Raw genomic sequence first — 23,778 nt, 5'->3', positions numbered from 1 at the left:
ACCAGGCAATGCCTGGCCCATTTCATAATTTCATAAATTAATTAGCAATTCATGTGGTCACTATCCTAGTTTAGGTCTCTCAGAATACTTTAGTACCCTTATAATGTGTTCCCTTTCTCCAGTTGTTTCACTTCTCCAATTCATCCTTTATAAGGCTGCTAAGGTAAGATTCCTAAATAACAAGTCTGACTAGACTTACTTAAAAAGTCCCAATAGTTCCCTATTGCTTTTAGGAAATGCTTTTGCTTCTTAGAATCTCTAGTTTCTTTCAAGTTTCAAGTCACTTCCAGGTGTACTTCCTACATGGAGTTTATCTTGGTCACCCTAACTGCTAGTGCCTCCCCTTATTATCTTGTATTTACTTTGGGTCTATTTACATATATTTGCTTTTTTGTCTTCCCCTGTAGAATGTAAGTTCCTTGAGGGCAGGGACTCTTTAATTTTTTGTTTTTGTATCCCTAGTGTCTAGCACCATGCCTAGTAGGTACCATAGTAAATACTTATTAAATGAGTATTAATTGACTGATAGTTAAATGACCAACACAAGGAGTAGTTTTTAATATGTCTATGTCAGTTTAGACTACATCCTCTAGTGAATTACATGATTTAGAATTATGTCTTTGATCCTGTACTAATAAACATTAAACACTGGTATGAAGTTATAAGTGGCCTTTTTAATCAAATTTGCAGTTGACATAAAACTGTGATGAATCATTTGACAATAGAATTCATTGCTTTCCAGTGGGGTCCAAATTCAGGATAGAGTCCAGCCTTGCTAGATGCCAAATCTAATAAGATTGAATGCAAACTCCTGGGTTAAAAAAATAAACTGTACCAGCTGGCCCAGCTTTAGAGGATTTGAGCTTAACCCTGAGTCTTCCACTCTTCTCTTAGTCTCCATTTCTTTTTATAAAAAGTTAAAGTGTTGGACTATATTTTTAAAAAAAGAAGATCTTATAATTCTGAATCAACAATGTCAAATCCAAATGGATAAATAATGGCTACGCAATGATAAATTTAAAAAACATCTAGGTCTATTAGTGGACTGCAAACTCAACATGAGCTACAATGCCAGTGCTACAAGTTAGCAGCAGTCAGAAAAGGTTTAAAACAAGCTTCCGCTACTTTTAGAGAGGAATAGTGTTAAGAAGTAGGGAAGTAAGAATTTTACTATAACTCTGTCTGTGAGACAGACCACATTTGAAATATGTTCATCAAATTTTAGTAGAGAGATTGAGAGGTTTGAGCAAATACAGATGATATTGTAAATCTTATGATATGAAGAATAATTTAAGGGACTAGGAATGCTTAGCTTGGAGAAGAGTAGCTTTGGAAGTAGGAGGTAGAACATATTTTCCTAAGGAAGCCATAGGAAGATAGATTTTGACCTGGGAGAGACGAGTTGATGGGTTATGGAGTTCAACCATTCTCTTCATTTTATAGATGATAAAATGGAAGAACTGTACACTCATTTTCTCTGATCCACAGTTTCCTCATTTGTACAATGGAGATAATAATATGTGCAACATCTATCTTGGAGTGTCACTGTAAGGATCTAATGGGATAGTGAGAATCTAATGAGAATAAGTATGTAAATCCTTTGTCAACTTAAAAGCTTATATTCATGTTAGTTATTTTATTAGCCTCAGAGGTCAGAACTCACACCAGCATTCCAAATGCAGAATTATGGTCTATATAAAGAAAAATTTCCTAACAATTAATTAGAGCTATCCAAAAGTAGAGATGCTATCTCAGGAAGCTCTCACTCACTGAAATTTTTTGAGTATAAGCTGGATGGTCCAGATGATCTCTGGAAGTCCTTTCCTACTCCCGTTTTCTGTAATTATGGGAAATGCTTTGAAGGTGGTGGGGAAGGAGAAAGTTTTTATGGATTCATACTTTGTCCTCCCTTCTCTGTTTTGTTGAATTTGTGATTTGGGAATTTGGAGGCCTGTAGGGTGGTTTGGATGTGCAAAGGATGGAAATTGGAGAGGGAAAATATTTGCTATTTGATGAAGGCTCTACTCAGCTCACTTTACCACACCTCACTTAGGTTGTGCAAACAGGATATGATCTTATTTTTTATGAAGAACTTGTGCCACAGAGATCGACCTTGGAGAAAATATTCTATGCCCTCTTATTGAATTTGAATGTATTTTAATATAACAGCTACTGTAGAATAACTTACCTCATGCTTTGCCAAGAAATCTGATGAATCAATTAAGTTAATGAAGTTAAGAAAATAATAGCAGTATTCTTTTGCAGTATTCTTTTGAAAATAAAAGAAGAAACTTACAGCCAGTGTAGTCTAGGCATATGCTGGCAAAGTGGCTTATCAGGTAAATGGACAAGAGAATTATTCATCAGTGCCCTGGAATGAAAAAAAAAAAGATTTTGGACATATTTACAGTGAAGGAGGTCAAAGGATGTAGGGGCCTTTTCTCATGTCTGATGCAAGCTGGTGTCATTGTAACCTTTGATTAAGCTGGTTGAATCCAATAAATCATTGACATTTCCCTGTCATCCTACGAAAGTCACAGCAATTGAGCTGTAGGGATGGTAAGAAGCAGTTATAGGTAGCAAACCTCAGGAGTATGAATGAAACTCTCTCCCACTTTGAGGCTGCCTGTAGAGACAGTAGTTCAAAGTAGAGCCTGTGGGCTCTTGTTTTGGGGCTCAGTCCATTTTATTGCTGTTAATAGAGTAATTTGTTTTGGAAGGAGGGAAAACTAATGAACAAAGCAAGATATGTTGTTAGCAGTACAATGGATGTGCTTTTAGGGATTTTTTTCCTTTTTCTTGAGAGGCTTTCTTTTCATTCCAACATGCTTGTTGTGTATATCTTTAGAGAAATTGTGAATGAGCTGTTGGACACAGAGAATACTGATGTATAGAAATGCTCATAACTGTGCTATAAGATCAGTGACAGTGCATCCTTGACAACATCCATGTCATTCATTGTTCTCTCCAGTGCTCCTATATGTGAGGAGACAGGATCTAATAGTCAGAGGTTGTAATTCCTAACATTGCCTCTTTAGAGTCTTCTTAAGTTTTGGCATAACCAAATGCTTGCCTATCATTCAATTTCAACAGCTATTATTCGCGATACATGAGGATGCAATCTTTTGAGTTTCTAATTTAAAAAGTCATTCACTTTAACTTTGAGTAGTAGTGTTAAGGAAAAAACTTGAGTTTTTTTCTAATAATTAAAACAAATCTAAGGATAGTCTTGGTTTGTTAAAGACAAATTACAATATATACAATAAGGTTATATTTAACTTTAAAAGGTCTTATGCTCCAAAGATACTCTTTTTACTTCTATGTTCAGAAAGCATTTACCATGGAAAAGATAGTGAAATAGAGATTTCCAAAATGTTTTACAGTCTTTAAAATGGGACTGACAGCTTCATTTCCCACGATTAACAGATTGATAATTGTATTGTAAACCTTTAGAGTATCTTGCTAATCTAATTTAACTTTATTAAGCTTAAATTAGAAAAAAAGAATCTTTTTTTGGTTCATCATTGTTAAATTGTACTTACAGGAGGATAAGAGAATTTAGTCCATAAAATGTTAATGGAGATATCCTACTGAGTTGGTTATCTTCAATTATCCTGCCAAATAAAGAAAACTTTGTTTTTATTAACATATTACAAGGATGCAAAAATGAATGTTATATGACTCCCTACAAAGAAAGCATACAGCCATTCCAATCTGTGGAGGTCTTCAAATACACCAGGCTTCAAAACAGTTATCTTGTTGTGGCTTAGATACCTGAAACAAAAAGATAATGCAAACATATTTTAGATTTTATTCTATTTATTATTTCAAACCATTATGGGGAAAAGAAAAAAATTAAGTTAACCTACAGATAGATATTCAAATATGTGAAGTTTTGGTATAGAAAAAAATTAATAACTATCCTAAATTTTCAATTCTCATTTGGAGAAATGTATCTATATATGCTAATTAAAAAACCCTTATCTTCTGACTTAGAATTGATACTAAGTATGAATTCCAAGGCAGAAGAGGGGTAAGGACTAGGCAATGGAGGTTAAAGTGACTTGACCAGGGTTACAGTTAGGAAGTGTCTAAGGTCAGGTTTGAACCCAGGAATTTTCATCTCTAGGCCTGGCTCTCTATCTACTGAGCCACCTAGTTGCCCCAAGACATTAAATTTTAAGAAGAGTAGCAAACACACACACAGACAATTATGTATTCCTTTTACTAATAACTACTACGATCAATTTTGGGGGGCTAGGACAATACCAACAGCACCAACTTTGGAAATAAAAAAATCTGGTTTCAAAACAGATATGCTATTTTTATTAGTTAATAAGGTTTAAGGAAGTCACTTAATTTCTCTTTGACTCCATCACTTGGCACATAATAGGTACTTAAATGCTTATCCTCTTCTTCAGTTCCCCATTTGTAAATGGGTATAACTTGGTTCTATCTGTCTTACATGGTTTTGTGAGGAAGGTAACCTGCAAAGCACAATAAAAATAGACATTTATAAAGGGTTTTCTGATTTCCTAGGTATTCCTCTGTTTCCTTCACTTCCTTCATCTGTCCCCTCACTATAGTCATTCCTGAAAGCTCAATCTTTTGCTATAGCTTATTTTTTCTTCCCTTTTCTCTAGAAAGCAGGATTTCCTCCCCCAATAACAGGGATTCTTTTTTTTCCCACTGATTGAGGAAATACATGCTGGAAAATTTTAATAGAAATTTAGAAATGCCAATTCAGCAGCAAGAATTAGAAAGAGAAATTCCATTTAAAGTCATCAGAGACAATATAAAATACCTAGGAATCTATCTGCCGAGACAAACACAGGAACTATATGAACACAACTACAAAACACTCTCCACACAATTAAAACTAGATCTAAACAATTAGAAAAACATTGCTTGCTCATGGGTGGGACGAGCTAACATAATAAAAATGACCATCCTACCCAAACTTATCTATTTAGTGCCATACCCATTGAACTACCAAAAAACTTTTTTACTGAATTGGAGAAAACCATAACAAAGTTCATTTGGAAGAACAAAGGATCAAGGATATCCAGGGAAATAATGAAAAAAAAATAACCCTTTTAAAAAAGGAAGGTGGCTATATTACAAAGCAGTGGTCATCAAAACAATTTGGTACTGGCTAAGAGACAGAAAGGAGGATCAGTGGAATAGAATTGGGGTAAATGACCTCAGCAAGACAGTCTATGACAAACCCAAAGACCCCAGCTTTGGGGACAAAAATCCAGTATTTGATAAAAACTTCTGGGAAAATTGGAAGACAGTGTGGGAGAGATTAGGTTTGGATCAACACCTCACACCCTACACCAAGATAAATTCAGAATGGGTGAAGGAATTGAACATAAAGAAGGAAACTATAAGTAAATTAGGTGAACACAGAATAGTATACATGTCAGACCTTTGGGAACGGAAAGGTTTTAAAACCAAGCAAGATTTAGAAAGAGTCACAAAATGTAAAATAAAAATTTTTGACTACATCAAATTAAAAAGTTTTTGTACAAACAAAACCAATGAAACTAAAATTAGAAGGGAAGCAACAAATTGGGAAACAATCTTCATAACAAAAACCTCTGACAAAGGTCTAATAACTCAAATTTATAAAGAGCTAAACCAGTTGTACAAAAAATCAAGCCATTCTCCAATTGAAAAATGGGCAAGGGACATGAATAGGCAATTTTCAGTTAAAGAAATCAAAATAATTAATAAGCACATGAAAAATGTTCTAGATCTCTTATAATCAGAGAAATGCAAATCAAAACAACTCTGAGGTATCACCTCACACCTAGCAGATTGGCTAACATGACAACAAAGGAAAGTAATGAATGCTGGAGGGGATGTGGCAAAGTAGGGACATTAATGCATTGCTGGTGGGGTTGTGAATTGATCCAACCATTCTGGAGGGCAATTTGGAACTATGCCCAAAGAGTGATAAAAGACTGTTTGCCCTTTGATCCAGCCATAGCACTGCTGGGTTTGTACCCCAAAGAGATAATAAGGAAAAGGATATGTATAAAAATATTCATAGCTGCACTTTTTGTGGTGGCCAAAAATTGGAAAATGAGGGGATGCCCTTCAATTGGGGAATGGCTGAACAAACTGTGGTATATGTTGGTGATGGAATACTATTGAGCTCAAAGGAATAATAAAGTGGAGGAATTCCATGGAGACTGGAACAACCTCCAGGAAGTGATGCAGAGTGAGAGGGGCAGAACCAGGAGAACGTTGTACACAGAGACTGACACATTGTGGTACAAGAGAATGTAATGGACTTCTCCATTAATGGCTTTACAATGTCCCTGAACAATCTGCAGGGATCTATGAGAAAAAAAAAATACTATCCTCAAGCAGAGGACAAACTGAGGGAGTAAAAACACTGAGGAAAAGCAACTGCTTGACTACAGAGGTTGAGGGGACATGATCGAGGAGAGACGCTAAATGAGCACGCCAATGCAAATACCAATAACATGGAAATGGGTTCTGAGCAAGGACACATGACAAATCGCCCGTTGGCTAGGGAAGGAGTGGGTGGGTGTTGGGGGGGAGGAAAAGAAAATGATCTCTGTTTCCAATGAATAATGTATGAAAATGACCAAATAAAATAATGTCTTAAAAAAAAGAAATTTAGAAATGTTTTCAAATGAACATTTTGTTAATCATAACAACCTGTATGTACATTTGAAAAATTGTAATACAGGCCTAAGATACTACTTAGTCTATAGAATGCTCATTATATTAAATCATGCTGCTTATTTTGTTGGTGTTGAAGATAAAAAGACAATTCTTTTGTGGTTTTATAGGTTCACAGACCTATTCTAATAACTCCACAGCCGTCTGGGTGCATGTGTGGGTTTTCTATCTTCTCCGTATTGTAAACTATTGGTTTATGCCAAGCTATCTATCTGGAATGTGCTTCCTGATGCCTATTCAAATCCTAGCCATTCCTCAAGGCACTGTTCAAGACACCATGAGGTTTTCCCTAAGTGTTCAATCCACATGGATGTCTCTTTTTTCCTGAATTTCTAGGACATATATAGTTCATACCATACTTTCTCTGTTCCTTAGAATTCCTTTTCTCTGTCTTGGGAATGTCTCTCTTGGTGAAATAGTAGGGATGATCACTATAACCAATGTGTCCTAACTTTGTCCCCTCCCTAAAACCATTGGAAAAATGAGTTTATTCCCAACTTTGAATCCTAGGTAAATGACAGGATTCATAAGTAATTTCTTCTCTCTCCCCAGTGTTTTCTAGCACTCTTCTATATGCCAAGAATGTAGGAATCTTCAGGGGAGTCTCTCTAACCAAAAAGGACTGGCATCACTGTAACTCTATCCAAATTCCATTCATATCCCTCTTATCAAATATTTATTTTTAAATCAATTTTATACTTTTAAATGAACAAACTATATATTTTTATTCCCTATCTTCTTCCTTGTTGGAAAAAGTGAAAAAAAGAAAACCCTCGTAACAAATATGCCTAGATGAAATAAGTTCCTGTATTGTCTTTGCTATATATATTTCTATATTCACATACACACATATTTGCAAGAGTAAGTCTATCACTTCCTTATCAAGAGGTTGGTAGCAAGTTTCATTACTGGTCTTTTAGAATCATGGTCATTGTGTTGGTCAGAGTTCTTAAGTTTTGCAAACATCCAGCATTTAATTAATACAGACTATGGTAAATGCTGGAGCAGTCCAAAAATAAACAAGAAAGTAGAGGTGTTGAGTTAAGGACATAGCTAAGTAAAATACAACTTAGAATATGGTTAGGTTGCAAGAAGAATGCCAAGTGCTGTGGAATTAGATAAGGGAAAAATTACTTTTAGATAGGGGAAGTCATGGAAAGCTTCTTAGAAGAGGTAGTATTTAAATTGAGCTTCTCACCTCTTCCATGATTATTCTAACTCACAATGATAATTCCCTTCTCTGAACTCTCCTAGCACCGAACTATATAATTAACCCTTCATAGTTTTATGGAAAATGATTTATTGTTCCAACAACCAAGGTTCTTGAAGATACAACCTTCAGTGCTTTTTACTGCTTTTGTATCTCAGACAACTCTCCTCAAGTCAAAGCACTTTAATAGTCAAACTAATTTAGTGATTGGCTAATCACTAAATATTTTTTACTAACAGGGGAGACAAGGAGCAAACACATGTGCAAACTTGATATTATATTTATTTATTTATTTATTTTTTTAAAAAACCCTTACCTTCCGTCTTGGAGTCAATACTGTGTATTGGCTCCAAGGCAGAAGAGTGGTAAGGGCTAGGCAATGGGGGTCAAGTGACTTGCCCAGGGTCACACAGCTAGGGAGTGGCTGAGGCCAGATTTGAACCTAGGACCTCCCGTCTCTAGGGCTAGCTCTCAATCCACTGAGCTACCCAGATATTATATTTATTAACCAATCCTTACCCCTTTTCACTCAATAGGATGGAAACTCCTCAAGGGTAGAAACTTTTTTTTCTTGGAATCCCCAGCTCCCAATAGTATTTTGTGCTTAGTAGGTTCTCAATAAATATTTTTGAATTGAATTGGATTGAGGTAGGATGGTTATTAACGATAGAATTTTAAACTGTAATTAACTATATAATTTTTTCCCTAAATGGCTGAGCTATGACATAACAATGAGGGTAAGAGGTGGGTGTTTAATAGGCTAGAGAGAATAATCTAGACTATTCTTTATCTTAGCAGTGTCCTGCTAAAACCTCATCTTTCTGACCTATTTTTAAAGGCACCTGGGATTGGTACTTTTATCTTTTTTTCCCCTTTCCCTTACATTTCCATCCCTCGCTTGCCTCTCCAGCCTCCTCCTATCATTGTTAAAATTATGGGGATGCTTCCTGGCTTCAGGCTAGCTCTCTATCTACCCAACATGCTGTTTCTTAAATTTCATATCCTTCCTGTTACACTGTAAACTCCTCAAAGTCAGAGAATGTGTTTTTCACTTTTGGATCTTCATCCCACAAGTCTCATACCCAGTAGGCACTTAATAAATGTTTATTGCATTGCATTAAGAAACACTAACATTTGGACTGGAATAGTGTAAAGTGGACTAGAGAGAATAACTCAGACCATTCTTTATCCTAGCAGTGTCCTAAGATATCATGGTTCTGACCCATTTTTAAAGCCATCATACTTACAGCTTAGTAAGGTTATGCAGTCCCCTGAAGGCATATACAGATACAGATCTAATTTTGTTATTTTGCAGGTACCTAGAAAGAAAATGATATTAAAAACAGTGAAAAAATGAAATAAATGAAGATGAACATCAACGTGATTTAAAAACATCTGGCACACTTTAAAAATATTGTTAAGCCTTAAAATAAATTTATTTTAAAATCCCATGAGATAAACATGAATAAGCGGATACAAAACTTAAAATAGCATTTAGATTCTCTAACAACAAAAATAAATACATTAGAGACTATGCCATATGGCACTTAAGCCACAAATCTCTAGACATTTTGAATACCCCCTGACCCTCCTCTAATTCTTTATCTTAAGAAAGTGCTTACTGTTCTAAGACCTCAGGTCAGCCCAGCTTTTGACAAGCAAGTTTTGTGACTGGGATTCATCTTCCTATGACTAAAGCTGGGGAAATATAAAATTTATAGATGCTAAAGCCTTGACTTCACACAGTTGTTTCTCTCCTGATTTCAGGGAGGTGACAGAGGACCTAACTTCTTGTCTGACTGCTTGAACTAGGGAGGGTGTATGTGTATGTCTGTAAGTGTGTCATTCTTCTCCCCTTGTGCACCCTGGTATAGATAAATTCTTTTCACTTAGGGTCTTCCAATATATGAACCTACCTTTGCTTTTATTTCAATGTTTACTACACAGCTTTTGACTGTAATTAACGCAGTGTGGAGCAGTAGAAAGAACTCTGAGTTTGATGTCAGAGAATCAGGGTTAAAATCCTACATCTAGGCTTGCTACCAGTGTGATTTTTGACAAACTGTTTAACTTCTCTGGGTCCTAGTTTCTTTATCTAAAAATGAAAGGGTTGTACCAGATGACTTACTAGCTCCCTTAAGTCATGACCTCATGGAATATATTCCATTAGATCTAGCCATTATTGATAGTCTTTAAAAAATAGTTAAAATGATTCTAGGTACAATAAATGTTAAGGATTAATTGATAGAGAGCTGGCCTGCATTGACACATGATAGCTGAGTGATTCTGGGTAGGTCACTTAATTTCCCAATGTCTTAATAAGTTATAGAATGCTTATTTATCTTTATTGGAAGATGGAGTTTCCTTATCTTGGAACTTCTTACAGATATGAAATTACAGGTCTGGACAAAAAAAGAGATCTAGTGCTGAGCAAGAAACGATTAGCCTTTGGTCAGATAACTACTTGTGGGCTAATTATTTTATTCACATGAAGGACTGGATCAGGCTGATCACTTAGTCCTTTGTTTTGTGTTTATGGTACAAAATGCCAATTTCTATGGGGTGAAACTCCTTGGTTGAGTATTACTAGCTGCATTTATCATTCTAGACAGGAGGTGGTGCTACAGACACAAGTATTCTCTATCAAGAAAAAGTGAAATGTTCTTATCAAAGGAATTCTAACAGGATTGTCTGTAGTGTCAATTTCTTCTCGATAATGAAAGGTTCAGGTCAAGTGATGAAATATTGTTGTAGTTAAAATTCTTTTTTGCAAGTACAATAATGCTTCTGATTACATGTTTTGAAAGTGTTCTGTCAGTGGCATTTTTTAGTTTTTGGTCTAATGGCAGGATACAGACATAGTTTTTCTTTTAGTATAAGTTGGAGAATGAAAATGAAACGAGAAATCCTTAAATTTTCTTAGATGGTTTGACAATCCATGGCATAAACATTCAAATCAGTTTTTAAATTACATATTTTTTTAAAAATTTTTTAATTAAATTTTTTTTCCATGGTTACACAATTCTTATTGTCTTTATCTCCTCTTCCCTTCCCCTCCTGGATTTGACAAGCAATTCCACTGGATTATACATATATTATCACTCCAAACCCATTTCCATATTATTCATTTTTGTAATAGAGTAATATTTTGAAATCTAAACCCTAAATCATATACCCATATAAACAAGTGATAAATCGTATACCAAATCAATTTTTAAACTTTCTCTTCTCTCTGCCTTTGTCTCTCCCCCTTTACCTCCCACTCATGAGTATAGGGAGCTTCTGGTAAGGAAAATAACACTAAAAGATATTGATCAGTAACTGTGGACACTGAGATGTTAGGTCATTTGCCTAGTCACACAGGGAGCATGTATCTGAGGCAGGACTGGCCCCTTCTATTCACCACATCACCATGCCACTAAATAACTCCTGAAGATCAGGATGACTTGCTGTCCTGGTTTCACTTTTTGGATGGAGAGGATCCCAGACTGTAAAGAAAATAAGATCTTGGAACCAATAGTAAGCCCAAGTAATATATGAATGTTCTTTTGAATTGATTTCAAACTATACATTTCAGTTAGCTTTGAGCTGTGAGCTAGAATGTCCTCGGAGGACAATATAGTATTTACCTTGATGGGAGGTGGGGTGGGAAGAATAGACATTCTGTTCTGCCTTCTTTTCTAGTCTAATTCAAGAGCTTTGATTATTGAGTATTCCCTTTTTCTGGGAGGGGCAGTGCAGTTCAGTGAGGTAAGGGGATGACAGTGTTGTAGGTGTTGCATGTGTATAGCATCAGTTTCTATCAGGCTATTCTGCCCATTGAGAGTTTCCAGAATATCTTAAGAAACTGTTTTCTAATAATTTCCTGCTCAAAAAAGATAGAGAAGAATAAAGAAGCAAGGCTGCCCTTTTCTGTGACTTTATAGTATATTTATGTTGTAAAGGAGAGATTTCAAATGGAATATGCTATTTTGTTAAATATTAAGTATATAATAAGTAAAATAAAAAATGAAAAAGTAGAAAAAATGTAGTTCTTGTTTCTGATCGTTTTGGGGGAATTCAAATGTTTTCTTACAGCTTCTGAAGATCTTGGTACTTCTTGAAACCATCACTGGGAAGTTTTTTTAGTAAGTTCCATTGCAGTGACCTGAAATTAGTGTGAATTTTAATATTAAGATGATTTTATAAAATAATGATATAAACAGTTAAATACTTTATCTTTCCACACATTCTGTGCCCTCCCAGGGGACATAGTACCTCATACATATCATAGACACCATAGTAGTTTATCATTAAAAAAAAAATCCCAGGGTTACCCAGCTAGGAAATATCTGAGGTAAAATCTGAACCCAATTCCTCCCAACTCCAGGCCTGGCTTTCTATTCATTGTGCTAATAAGTTGCCTCTATTTCATTATTTTTAAATAGGTCCAATGCTTTGTTTTTGAAATAGATCTCTTTATAAGCAATTTTTAAACCTTATTTTAAGGTCAAATGATATAGAACATCACATATCCATCCTAACAAAGATATTTTTATACATTTAATTTTGCTACCTAATGAATATTCAGTTTTGTTTTCCATTTCCCCACCTGTATAACAACATTAGAGAAGAGGTAATGTATTTCTGTAAGAGCTTTATGGTTCACAAAGCACTTTCCCCCACAACAACATGAAGAAATAGTGTGTGCTTGTGTGTGTGTGTATGTGTGTGTGTGTGTGTATGTATTAATTCTCATATTATGTATAGTAAAACTGAAACTAAGAAAAGAGAACTACCTGATGCCATGTAGCTAAGAAATCTGAGAATTAGGACCTGGACTGAATTCCTTTGATTATAAGCCTCATGTCCTCCCTCTTATCAGACAAACTTCCAAACTCAATTGTAAATTTTAATGAAATTAATTTAAAAATTCATCTAAAATATATTCAAAGCTTCCATTCCATATATCTCCAAAAATTAATGTCACTAATTTATCTTCATTTTGAAAATAATTATTAGGGAAAGTGTCATCTCCTTGGTACAGCTGAAGAAAGCCTGCTCAGTGTCTGAGATATTGAATAGGGATTTGTATTTATAGTCTACAAGTTGACCGAAAACTACCTACATAATTGTCTGTATTATATATAACCAAACCTCTAGTCTCTTAGTCATTGGGGTATAATAGGACACTGGAACCAATCAGGAGGGCTTGATTCTTGTCAATTCAGTCAGCAATTAGTTGCTCCCAATATTTCTTAGCCTTAGTTTCCTTATCTATAAAATAAAATGCCTCATCAGATGATCTTTAAAGGCCCTTCTGATTCTGTCATTCTGTAATTGATGATATGATAGCTTATCCAAATTTCCAGATGTTATATGATATATTATGTGATATAAACACCATGATATTCATGATTCACTGAGATAGTCCTTGTGATATACTTTTTTTATCCTCATTTTATGGATGGTAAAACGAATATTTTTAGGTCATATTTAGATACCATTATATTATATTCCAGCCATTGGTTAGTGCTTCAGTAATTGTTTAAAATTCTTGAATTGTCAATCCTACAGAGAGAGTAATTTTACCCTTGATGCAAACAAACAGAGCAGTTAGGTCGTAATATTTATCCTAGCTAATGACACATCCCCCAAGATCCTTTTACATATTTTTATTTAAGCTCAGATTACCCAGTTCTGGCTTATAAATTCACAAACCATGTATGTATGCTGTGGATATTTGTATTTGTACATTGAAGTCTGCTTTGCTTATATGTAAGTCAGCGATAGCTGAAAGAAATCTATTGCTTTACTTAAGTTTAATATTGCTTGAATCTTGACCTGGTTGTTTTATTTGTAAACAAAGCACTTTCTTTGTAAAATTATGCCTCATATACCAGGCATAAGCTTTTAGAACTACTTTCTTTTGGACACTCTTCAAAATCTTCATTCAAATTTTGGTGGTTGGGTGATTTGGGGTAAGTCACTAAATTTCTCTTGCCTTTTGTTTTCTCCCCTGTAAAATGATATTGTTGGATTTGATGATTTCTGTGGTCCTTTCAAATTATATGACTGGACTTAAAATCCTATTGTCACAAAATTTTTGTACAAAGATGAAGTCATTATCTCAATTTAGAAGTTGGAGAAACTAGAGTACATAATATCTAATAAATCTTTATACTTGGTAGGTATAATTTCCTTTTTTCTTTTCTTTTTTTTTAAACCCTTACCTTCTTATCTTAGTAGTAATTCTATGACAGAGTAGCAAGGGCAAGGCAATTGGGGTTAAGTGACTTGCCCAGGGTTACACAGCTAGGAAATGTCTGAAGTAAAATTTGAGCCCAGTTCTTCCTGACTCCAGATCTGGTGCTCTATCCACTGGGCTACCTAACCTATAGTAGATGCAAGACTTGAATCTAGTTTTTAAATAAATGCTCTTTTTACCAGGCCACAATGTCAGTAGCTCACTCCCAGCTCCTTAAAGCCAACTATTTATGGAGTTAATGGTTAACAAGTTGGAACTCTGAATAAATAACACTAGGAAAGGAGTTATGTTTGTTCATTTTTGTCAAAGTGAATTTCCATTAGCATTTTAGCACCACTACCCATTGGAGCCTGGCTAAAAAATGTCAATTTCTTTGTTATCTCAGTTTCAAAACATTTGACTCCACACCAAATTATTATTCTGTAATAGCCCCATCCCAAATTAAGGAAAGAGTTGCGGAATTAAATAAAAGATTGTCTATTACCTTCTTTAGCTAGGCTTTAGTGAACATTTAGGTACTTGGAATTAAGTTTCCATTGAGGAATTAAACAATGAAACAATTTAAAATCAATCATGACCTACAACTTAGCTCCGTAGGTACAGTTGAGATTTGGTCAAGTAAAATCCATAATTAGAACATGACTCTGGATAGGTATACCTTATTGAAAAGGATCAAAATAGGCAAAAAGAGTGGGTGTGGTGCATTACTGTATATTAAGAAGATAAATTCATGTAAGGAAACCCAAGATTCGGCAAGGGGTAAAGGGAGGCAACAGAGAAAGTATTTCACTGAAGGTCAAAGGAAGAAGAAATAGGAATGATTTTTATCTTTAGTTTGTACTACTGACAATTTGAACAGAGAGAAACAATAGATGGAGATTTTGGGAAATAGATCATCAGGCTTAACAGAAGCACAAGATGAAGGACTTCAATTGTTCAGTCATCAGTTGGAGTTCTTTAGCAAATGCAGAATAGCTAATTTTCTGATTTGCTATAGTGATAATTTCAGTTTTGAAAAGACAGTATGATTTTTACTAAGTGGGAAGAAGTGGTTCCTAAGGTGGAAATGGAAGGAACCTTGAGAAAAGTTATTATGCTATACTACAGTTTATGATAAATAAAGAAAAGAAAATGAGATATAATTAACATGGCATCTTAGATTTTGGAAAAGTAGATTTTGGTGATTTTAGAGGAAAAATAGGGCTCTGCAGAATAAATTATTTCAGGGGGAAATTACCCAGGAGGAATGGTTAATGCTTGAGAAAGAAATTTTGAACATATAAAAGGAAACAATTATAGTGAGGAAGAAAAATAGGATTTATCTAGAGAGATACATGTGAATAGATTGAATTCCCCAACCAAATTAGATTTTTAAAAAAGAAATGTAAAGAAGACAGAAGCAAGGCCAGTTAGCAGGAATGAATGCATGTGGAATGGGCCTATAAAAATGGTGTCAGTAATGCTAAAGCTCAGAACAACCTGAAGTTGCCGAAGGAAGGTAAAGATAATGGAAAAGGCTTTTGTAGTTATATTGGGAGAGAAACAAATCTCAAAAGAGTGTTAGGACTTTTACTGAAGATAATAACAACTTCCAAAAGAGAGAGGGAAGAGGTAGGCAATGCATCTTTGTTTCTGTTTTCTCTTCGGAGAGGAATGACTTTTATACCATAAATGACAGAATTAAAATGACTAATTTGGAGTTAATACCCAAGATTAATCAAGCAATAGTAAGAGAACACTTGTTTTGCCCTTGATGAATTCAAGTCAACTGGCTCAGATGAACTCCCTCCTTGGTTCCTGAGAGAATTGGCAGCTGTGATTGCTGAGCCACTGTCATCATATTTGACAGATTATCGAAAATGAGAAAGATTCCATGAGAACTAGAGAAGAACAGATACTGTTCTGATTTGCAAAGGACTAAAAAGGTAAGAGAACAGAGTTTGCAAACTACTGGTGAGTGAATTTGACTTCAATTCCTGGTGAAAATTCTAGAAAGTATCATTAAAGAGATTATCTAGAAAGGGCAAGTTAGTAAATATCCAATAACAGAAGCAATAATTACAAAGAATGACACACAAATTTCATTTCCTTGTTTGACAGGATTATGTATGTAGGGGATGGGAATGGGGACTATGAAAGTAGTATATGGGAGCAAAGCTTCGGATACAGGATCTCATTTTGTTCTTGTAGAAGAGGTTCACAAATATGGATTCAATGATCATAAATAATTATATGGATTTCAGAACTAGTTGGAGGGCTGGACTCAGAGTAATTGTTAAATGTTCAATGTCCATGTGTCAGGAGGTCTCCAGAGGGATCTTTGCTTGTTCCTGTGCTATTTAACATTTTAATCAAAGATTAGGATAAAGACAGAAGGAATAACATGAGGTTGGGAGGGATACCCAATATGTTGGATGACTGAGCCAGAATCCAGAAGGATTTTGCTCTTAGAGTACTGGGCTGAATCAACGCCACATATATAAAATGGAGGAGACATGGAGAAACAGAAAATTGTTCTCAAAAGGATCTGGGGGATTTAGTGGCCCACAAGTTTAACATGTTAACAGTGTGATGTGGTAACTAAAAAACCCTAATATATAAATTTGGGCAAAGGTTCAAGAAATATGGAAATTACAATCTCACTATACTTTGCCTTTGTCAGGCTTCATCTGGAGTAATGTGATTAATTCTTCAGTTTAGGCAGCTCATTGATAAGCTGGAGAGTGTCCAGAGGATAGCCAGCATGGTGAAGGTCCTTGAGTATGAGGATTTGAAGAAACAAGCAATGTTTAGTTTGGAGAAGAGAAGACTCAGGGATGATATTTTCAAGTATTGGAAAGGCTCTCATTGGGAGGAAGGATTAGACTTGTTCTTTTTTGGTTCCAGAGGGTAGAGCCAGAAACAATGGATGGAAATTTCAAAGGGGCCAGTTTAGGCTGGATGTTGGGAAAAATATCTCAGCAATTAGAGCTGTTCAAAAGTGGAACTGGGTGACATAAGAGGTAGTGAATTCTCCCTTACTGGAAGTTTTTAAGCACAGGATAGATAATCACTTAAAGATTATGTTGTATTCAAGAGTCTACTGGTAAATGTTTAACAACTGGCTCTCTGAAACAATCAAACAAACCTGTATGCTCAATATACTTTAAGTTTAATCTGTATTATTAATGTTTTCTTCATCATGATCTTAAATCTTGACCAGAGGTATAAAAAACATGTGCCCTGTAGGCTGCAATGCCTGGTACCATTGAACCAGATTAAAATGAAATTGGGAAATGTTTAACAAAATAAATAAAAATACAAGAATACATAGATAATGTTAATGTGTGGTTTTCTATGCCAATATGAAGGTGTAGGGATCCTTATATGAGGCTTAGTGACCTTAATTTTTAAGTTTGACACTGATGGTAGACAACTAAGAAAAAAACTAAGCCATAATTTATAATATTTGATGATTCTTGAAGAATAAATGCTCCAGCTGAAAAATTGTAAAATTGTCTTTCAGGAGTCAGTAGGAGCTGGCTCCAGCATACTCATGGTTGCAGTGGAGATTCTTTTCTTTTGTGCATTAAACTAGATGGCCTCTGAGTTCCTCCCCAATTCTCTAATTTTATAATTTGATAATTGCTTTGCCTTCAAGACCTTTCACAAATTGGGATGTCCAGGTTCTACCAGTTATATGAATTTTTACCACTCTCCACAAATGGTATACTCTATCTTCTCTACATATTCCAGGCTTTACTCTCTCTGGGCTAGTTGCTTGCTTTATTCTCTATGCCAGGAATGCGAGCTATTATTGTTTTACCTGACCCACATTGCCTTCTGAATTCCACCCCATCTTTGATAATTCTATGATAATTTTACCCCAGTAGATGATGTCTGGAATAGAATGTTTATTTTGGAGGACCACACTTTAGGTTATTGACAAACTTGTACCATATTCAGAGAAAGTTCCCTAGGATAGTGGAGACTTTGAGATAATGTTTTACAAGAATCAGTTACAGGAAAGAGGTATGGTCATATTAGAGAAGAGAAGCCTTGGGAAAGACATAACTGCCTTCACATACAGTATTAGTCTTGTTTTGTTTAGTGCCAAAAGATGTCCCCTTGAACAATCAAAAAAGAAATAGCACTCCAACATTTTGTGAAAAGACAAACATTCCTTAAATATTTGACATTTGATTTTTTTAAAAGCAAGATTTTTTAATCCAAATAATGTATGATTCCAGGTATGCCCTATTCTCATTACTTTTAAGCTCCTATATGGAAGGCTGTGGATTTTTCTTGGACTATCCTGGACCTTTGAAGGCCCATAACAAAAAAAAAAGATAGTTATAGCCCATTTCGATATTATCTCAGATCTACATAGCTTGGGCATGCCCCAAGTTGGTGCTACCATCCTTGGAATAGAGCCTTTTTTTCTAGAGCCTTTGAGATTATATTTTTGGATTGTGGTAGACCAGAGAAACTCATGGACATATCAGTGGAGGGTCTTGTGGGCTGTTTGGGCCAAGCTCCAATGTGTGAAAGAATATCTAGGACTGGTGGAATGGTTTCATGACTCTCAAAGGTTTTATTTGGGGCATTTGCACAGTCAGGTTTATAAAGGATGCCAGAATATAGCTTAGGTTGGACATTGAACCCTATTGATGACTCAGTGAGCTTCTCCAGGATGCCAGTTCCTCTTGGAACTAGTACAGGGATTTCCCTCCCCCATCCCCAACTCTTTCTTCTTATACCCTTTATGATAACATTGATTCTTGGACTCTTGACTTGGAATACTAAGCCTTCTGGACTTTCCTGGCTTGAACATTGAATTTAGCTTTATTGCACTGAGATCTAATTACCAGTGTATTTTTCTTTGTTGTTACATCTGCTGCCAGGTCTTTCTCTTGTCCTAGGACTCACTTTGCTCTTTCCCTTCTATGCTCTAATTAACAATGCTCTAGGTCATGAGTTAATTTTGTATATTTTGGGGGGTAAGAAGAGAAATGAGAACATATACATTCAGAAATGATAGACCAGGGAAAAAAAATTAGAAATGCATGTAAAAGAAACCTACCTGGTCCCAGACAAGGTGACCTTAAACTTTTTAAACTTCTCTATTAAAGTTTCTAAGCCCTAAGAGCAGAACATGGTTATCTCCCTCCAGAGGACCATCTTCCATGACATCAGATGCAAATGGCATGTACTTTCAGAACACTTTATATCTAAATTTAGTATTTGACTAGCTCAGCTGTCTGGACTGAACTCATTGGTCCATTTTTCTAATCCCAGGTTCACTTTCAATCAATTAGGAAGCCTACTATTGTCTAACTTATTTTTTAAATTCCCTTAATTGGCTAGTTATCTTACCTTTCTTTTACTCACTAAGGCATAAATCAGGAAATACAAATAACTGAACAATAATTCCATGTACCTCAGCATTAGAATTATGCAACTTGAGACTGATTAGTTCCTGGGTTCACAAATGACCACCCTATTTTTTTTTACATAGGCATGCTGAATAGGCTGGGAATTAATTCTACTAGAATGATCAGAATTTCCAGATCCAATTTTTGTCACCATATCAAGGTTGGTGTCATCAGTTAGGTAACTGACAGGTGTATTTGGTTGCATTGTTCACCAAAGTGAAAAAATGTTGTCTATTAAGGTGCCATCAGATCGAATATCACTAATTCCCGTTTTACTATTAACTTGCTAGTCGAGTAATTTACTTTTTTGTGACCCAACTCCCCATTTCACTGGTTTACTAGATTAATGAAATCCCTTTATGGAAGCCTTTCTGTTCCTTTTGGGGTTCAAGCAGATGAGCTAGGCAGAATATGACAGATTTTGAATGTCATTCTGTGCTTTCAGGTTGTTGCAAAGGAGAGAGATTATAAAGAATAACACAGGCTTAATAGCATTGTGCTCTACCAGCTGCCTTTAATTTGGGGTTTTATAGTCAATAAACCAAACACTGCTGTGGGCCATGCACTGTGCTAAATGCTAGGGATAGAAATACAAAAAGTTCCTGCCCTTAAGGAACTTACAGTTTCATGGGGGAAGACAACACAAAAGGAAGCTAAAATAGGGGGAGAAAGTATATATAGTAATTTATTTCCTAAAACCTCTCATCAACAATAACATTTTTCTCTTAAATTTGAATAAAATCTGTAGTGCTCTCTCTCTCTCTCTCTCTCTCTCTCTCTCTCTCTCTCTCTCTCTCTCTCTCTCTCTGTCTCTGTCTCTCTGTCTCTCTCTCTGTCTCTCTGTCTCTCTCTCTCTCTCTCTCTCTCTCTCTCTCTCTCTCTCTCTCTGTCTCTCTGTCTCTCTGTCTCTCTCTCTGTCTCCCTCTCTCTGTCTCTCTGTCTCTATCTCTGTCTCCTCTCTGTCTCTCTGTCTCTCTGTCTATCTCTCTGTCTCTCTCTGTCTCTCTCTCTCTCTCTCTCTCTCACACACATACATATTTTCTCATTCTTTTTCTCTCTTTCTGGTTGTTTCTGCTTCCTGGGGGAGAAGAATGTGAAGGAAGTTCAATTTTTCCTTCTGAGCTCAGAAAGTGCTATCTATTACTTTAGTGAGAACACAGAAAAGGAGCCTTCTTTAGATCCTAGATCTACTGTATTACTTTATTTTTATTTTCCCAGGCCAGGACCAGCTGTACAAACTGTTGGTGGCTTAGAAATATTTTGATACCTGATCCATAGAATAACATTTCCCATGAAAGGCACTGGGGGACTAGCTGGGAAGATGGCAGAATTATTGCTTTGCATGGCTTCACTAGCTCCTCCCTGCTGTGTTCCACAAATTTTTTTCTTGTAAAATCACACAAAATTTTTGTTCATTGAATATATAAAATTAAATTAAAAAAGAAAACTTAAGCTTCCTTCTATACCCCTAGTCTAAAAGCTGTTTGCTGAGGCAGGTTCCACCGTTTTCAATGAGATATAAAATGTTCTGTTGTCAGCATTACCATTTTAAACAGATGGGGCTCAATCTGATTCAGCAGTAGGAGTAGATCAGTAAATTAACTTAGATGTTGAGATCTTAGCTCCTTTTATTTCTTTTTTATCATTGACTTCATAGGAAAATAATCAATTTATTATCACTCAAAGTATATTCTCTAATGACCAGGGATGTAATTTGTGATATTAAAGACAGAATGCTATTATTAATTACGAGACTCTGTGATGTGTTCTCTCTGGGAGTAATTGAAAGCTGGTAGATGAGGATATTCTGCTCTACTTACATCATAGTCACATTTGAAGATACAGATGGGACAGCACGTAAGTTGGCTTCATCACAGTCAAGCTCTAGACCTTGGCATAGACATTTCACTGGCACAGATTCAACCACTGAATAAAGAGGGTGGGAAGAGGGATAGCAGAAGGTGAGGGATGAACAGCAAGATAGAAAGGGGAAGAGAGAAACTACGAGAAAATTACTTAGTACCACAGCATATTACATGCTGAGGACAGTTAGGTAAGGCTTTAAATTAAGGTTCCGAAATTCTCATTTGATTTATTTCTCCTTGGATGTTAGATATTGTTAAGAATAATTCACCCATCGATGAACTGAAATGATGGGGCTTAATGCAGTCTTGTAAATATGTACATCAGATTACCAGCCCACACTTATTTTAACCAACCTACCCTCCTTTACTCCCAGCAAAATGAAGGAAATCAGCATTCTTTAGAACTTGCTGTCCTTTGCCCTAGAGAAGTAGCTATTTCCAAAGCTGGCTTGTTCCTCTGTGATGCACTTTGAGGTCCACTTTAACGCTGAAGCTATTCAAGAAGAAAGTATTATGAGTAGTGGCATAGTCATTGCCTTTAATAGAATACTACATAATCTTTTATGAACTAGTGAGGGAAATAGAAGAAAAGAAAATTCATTAAACATGTGATCACACAACTTTTTGCTGCAAAATTTCTCAGGAGAGTTCAGGAATTTTTCAGATGATTTGGTAATGTACCATCTAGATTGCAGAAGAAGTTATTTGCCTCTGGAGAATTTCTCTGATGAATTTTTTGAGCCCTCCCTGTGACTTCTCTAAGGACAAAAAAAAATGACCAATTCACTGTTATAGGCTTTCTTAGTTCCACTTGCTTGTGGGGAAGGGTGGGAAGAAAGAGAAAAGAGTGAAAGGAAGGGATTTTTGCTTTTAATTTTGCTAGTTGGGGACAGAGGGCATTTTTAATCTGGGAGTAGATTTTTAGGGGAATCTATGAACTTGAACTGGAAAAATAGATCTTTACTTTCACTAACTTCTTAATGAAATCTAGCATTTCCTTCAGTTCTTTAAGAACATTTTTTGGAAGTATCCTTAGGGCTCAACAGACTATTTCTGGGCTAGAATATAATCCCATAAAGACCCTTTTCAACACTTTTTTGAGGCTTGCAGGAAAAAAAAAAACATCTACATGTCAGCTTCATAGTTCTAGACACAGAAGCCACCTCAGAAGCCATTTAGTCAACTCCCTCCTTCCCCCCATTTTACAAGTGAAGATACTAAAGCCCAGGGTTAACTGACTTGCCCAATATTACACCTCATTCATGGTAGGATTTTGAATGGAGGTCCTCAGACTCCAGAATCAGAGCTAGTTCCACTGTGCTCATAGAGTTAGCAATTTTAATAATGTGATTGATGAAGCACACAGCTATTTAATAGAATTTTCATTCCTTTGTGACATCATGAGATGACTGTAGTAGCCAGTCTGATTCTCTCTTTACTGGCCAATGTCCACCCTGAGTGAGAAGAAGGATCATCAGAGTTCCTTTGCTTGTCCTCTTACTCTTATTGGGCTTATTAGCAAGCCAGCTCCCACAACTCTTTCTGGAGCACTGATGGGATAACTTCTCAGGAGAGTTTTGGCTCTGTGTCCTGATGCTGGGAGCATCCACTCCAGAGCATGACAAAGTTGCCAAGAGCTTTTCAATGAAATTGTTTGAGACATCTGGCTATGGAAGTCCAAATGAAACAAAGTGAAATCTTAGTTTGCATTCCAGACAAATTACACTTGACAAATAATAAAGGCAGTGGAAGCCCTTTATAGTCTAGCATTAGAGAAAGTCTGAATGTCTGCCTTAGTTATAAGTTGTAGAGATGTAATTTGACTCACAGTCTACCCAATTCTGTAATTATGAGGAGTTTTAGAAATAGATCCTATTATATTTTGCTTTTCACATTTGTAACAAAACAAACTCTCTGCCCACCAATACTCTCCCCTCCAAAAAAAAAAAGTAAAGGCAACTAGGTGGCACAGTGGATAAGTATTAGGTTTGGAATCAGGAAGACATCTTCCTGAGTTCAAATCTGGTTCTAGACAATTAATAGATTAATAGCTGCATGACCCTGGGCAAGTCACTTTACTCTGCTTGCTTCAGTTCCTCATCTGTAAAATGAACTGGAGAAGGAAACAGCAAACTACTCCAGTATATTTGCCACGAAAACCCCAAATGGAATCATGAAGAGTCAGGTACAACTGAAACAATTCAACAACAGCAACATCTGTCCCATGAGAAGCAAAATGGCACCTTTTTGTAACCTGGACTTCTTTGGTGGTCAGCCTGGTGAAGCCCAAAGACTTCTCAGAATAATGTTTTAAGATAATTG

At 35.8% G+C, this 23,778-nt stretch overlaps 1 protein-coding gene across 2 annotated transcripts in view; it reads right to left on the bottom strand.

The window, feature by feature from the left end:
* The window catches only part of RXFP1 (relaxin family peptide receptor 1), a 203,815-nt gene that overhangs the window by 60,930 nt on the left and 119,107 nt on the right, over window positions 1–23,778 (bottom strand). The window contains exons 1-8 of one of the 2 annotated variants that reach the window (XM_007496177.3): window positions 22,712–22,854; window positions 21,815–21,949; window positions 21,412–21,517; window positions 12,006–12,077; window positions 9,178–9,249; window positions 3,703–3,774; window positions 3,543–3,614; window positions 2,297–2,371 (exon numbers count right to left, since the gene is read on the bottom strand). In XM_007496177.3, coding sequence (XP_007496239.1) covers window positions 2,297–2,371; window positions 3,543–3,614; window positions 3,703–3,774; window positions 9,178–9,249; window positions 12,006–12,077; window positions 21,412–21,517; window positions 21,815–21,851 — 506 coding nt within the window. In that variant the 5' untranslated portion in view covers window positions 21,852–21,949; window positions 22,712–22,854. Of the gene's footprint in view, window positions 1–2,296; window positions 2,372–3,542; window positions 3,615–3,702; window positions 3,775–9,177; window positions 9,250–12,005; window positions 12,078–21,411; window positions 21,518–21,814; window positions 21,950–22,711; window positions 22,855–23,778 lie in introns of those variants that run through there. The other variant, XM_007496175.3, reaches the window with a different exon arrangement.

The sequence above is a fragment of the Monodelphis domestica genome, chromosome 6 (assembly GCF_027887165.1).
Source record: "Monodelphis domestica isolate mMonDom1 chromosome 6, mMonDom1.pri, whole genome shotgun sequence".
NCBI classification, from domain to species: domain Eukaryota; kingdom Metazoa; phylum Chordata; class Mammalia; order Didelphimorphia; family Didelphidae; genus Monodelphis; species Monodelphis domestica.
The sequence above is the reverse complement of the archived record's forward strand: the minus strand, read 5'-3'. Positions and strand labels throughout refer to the sequence as shown.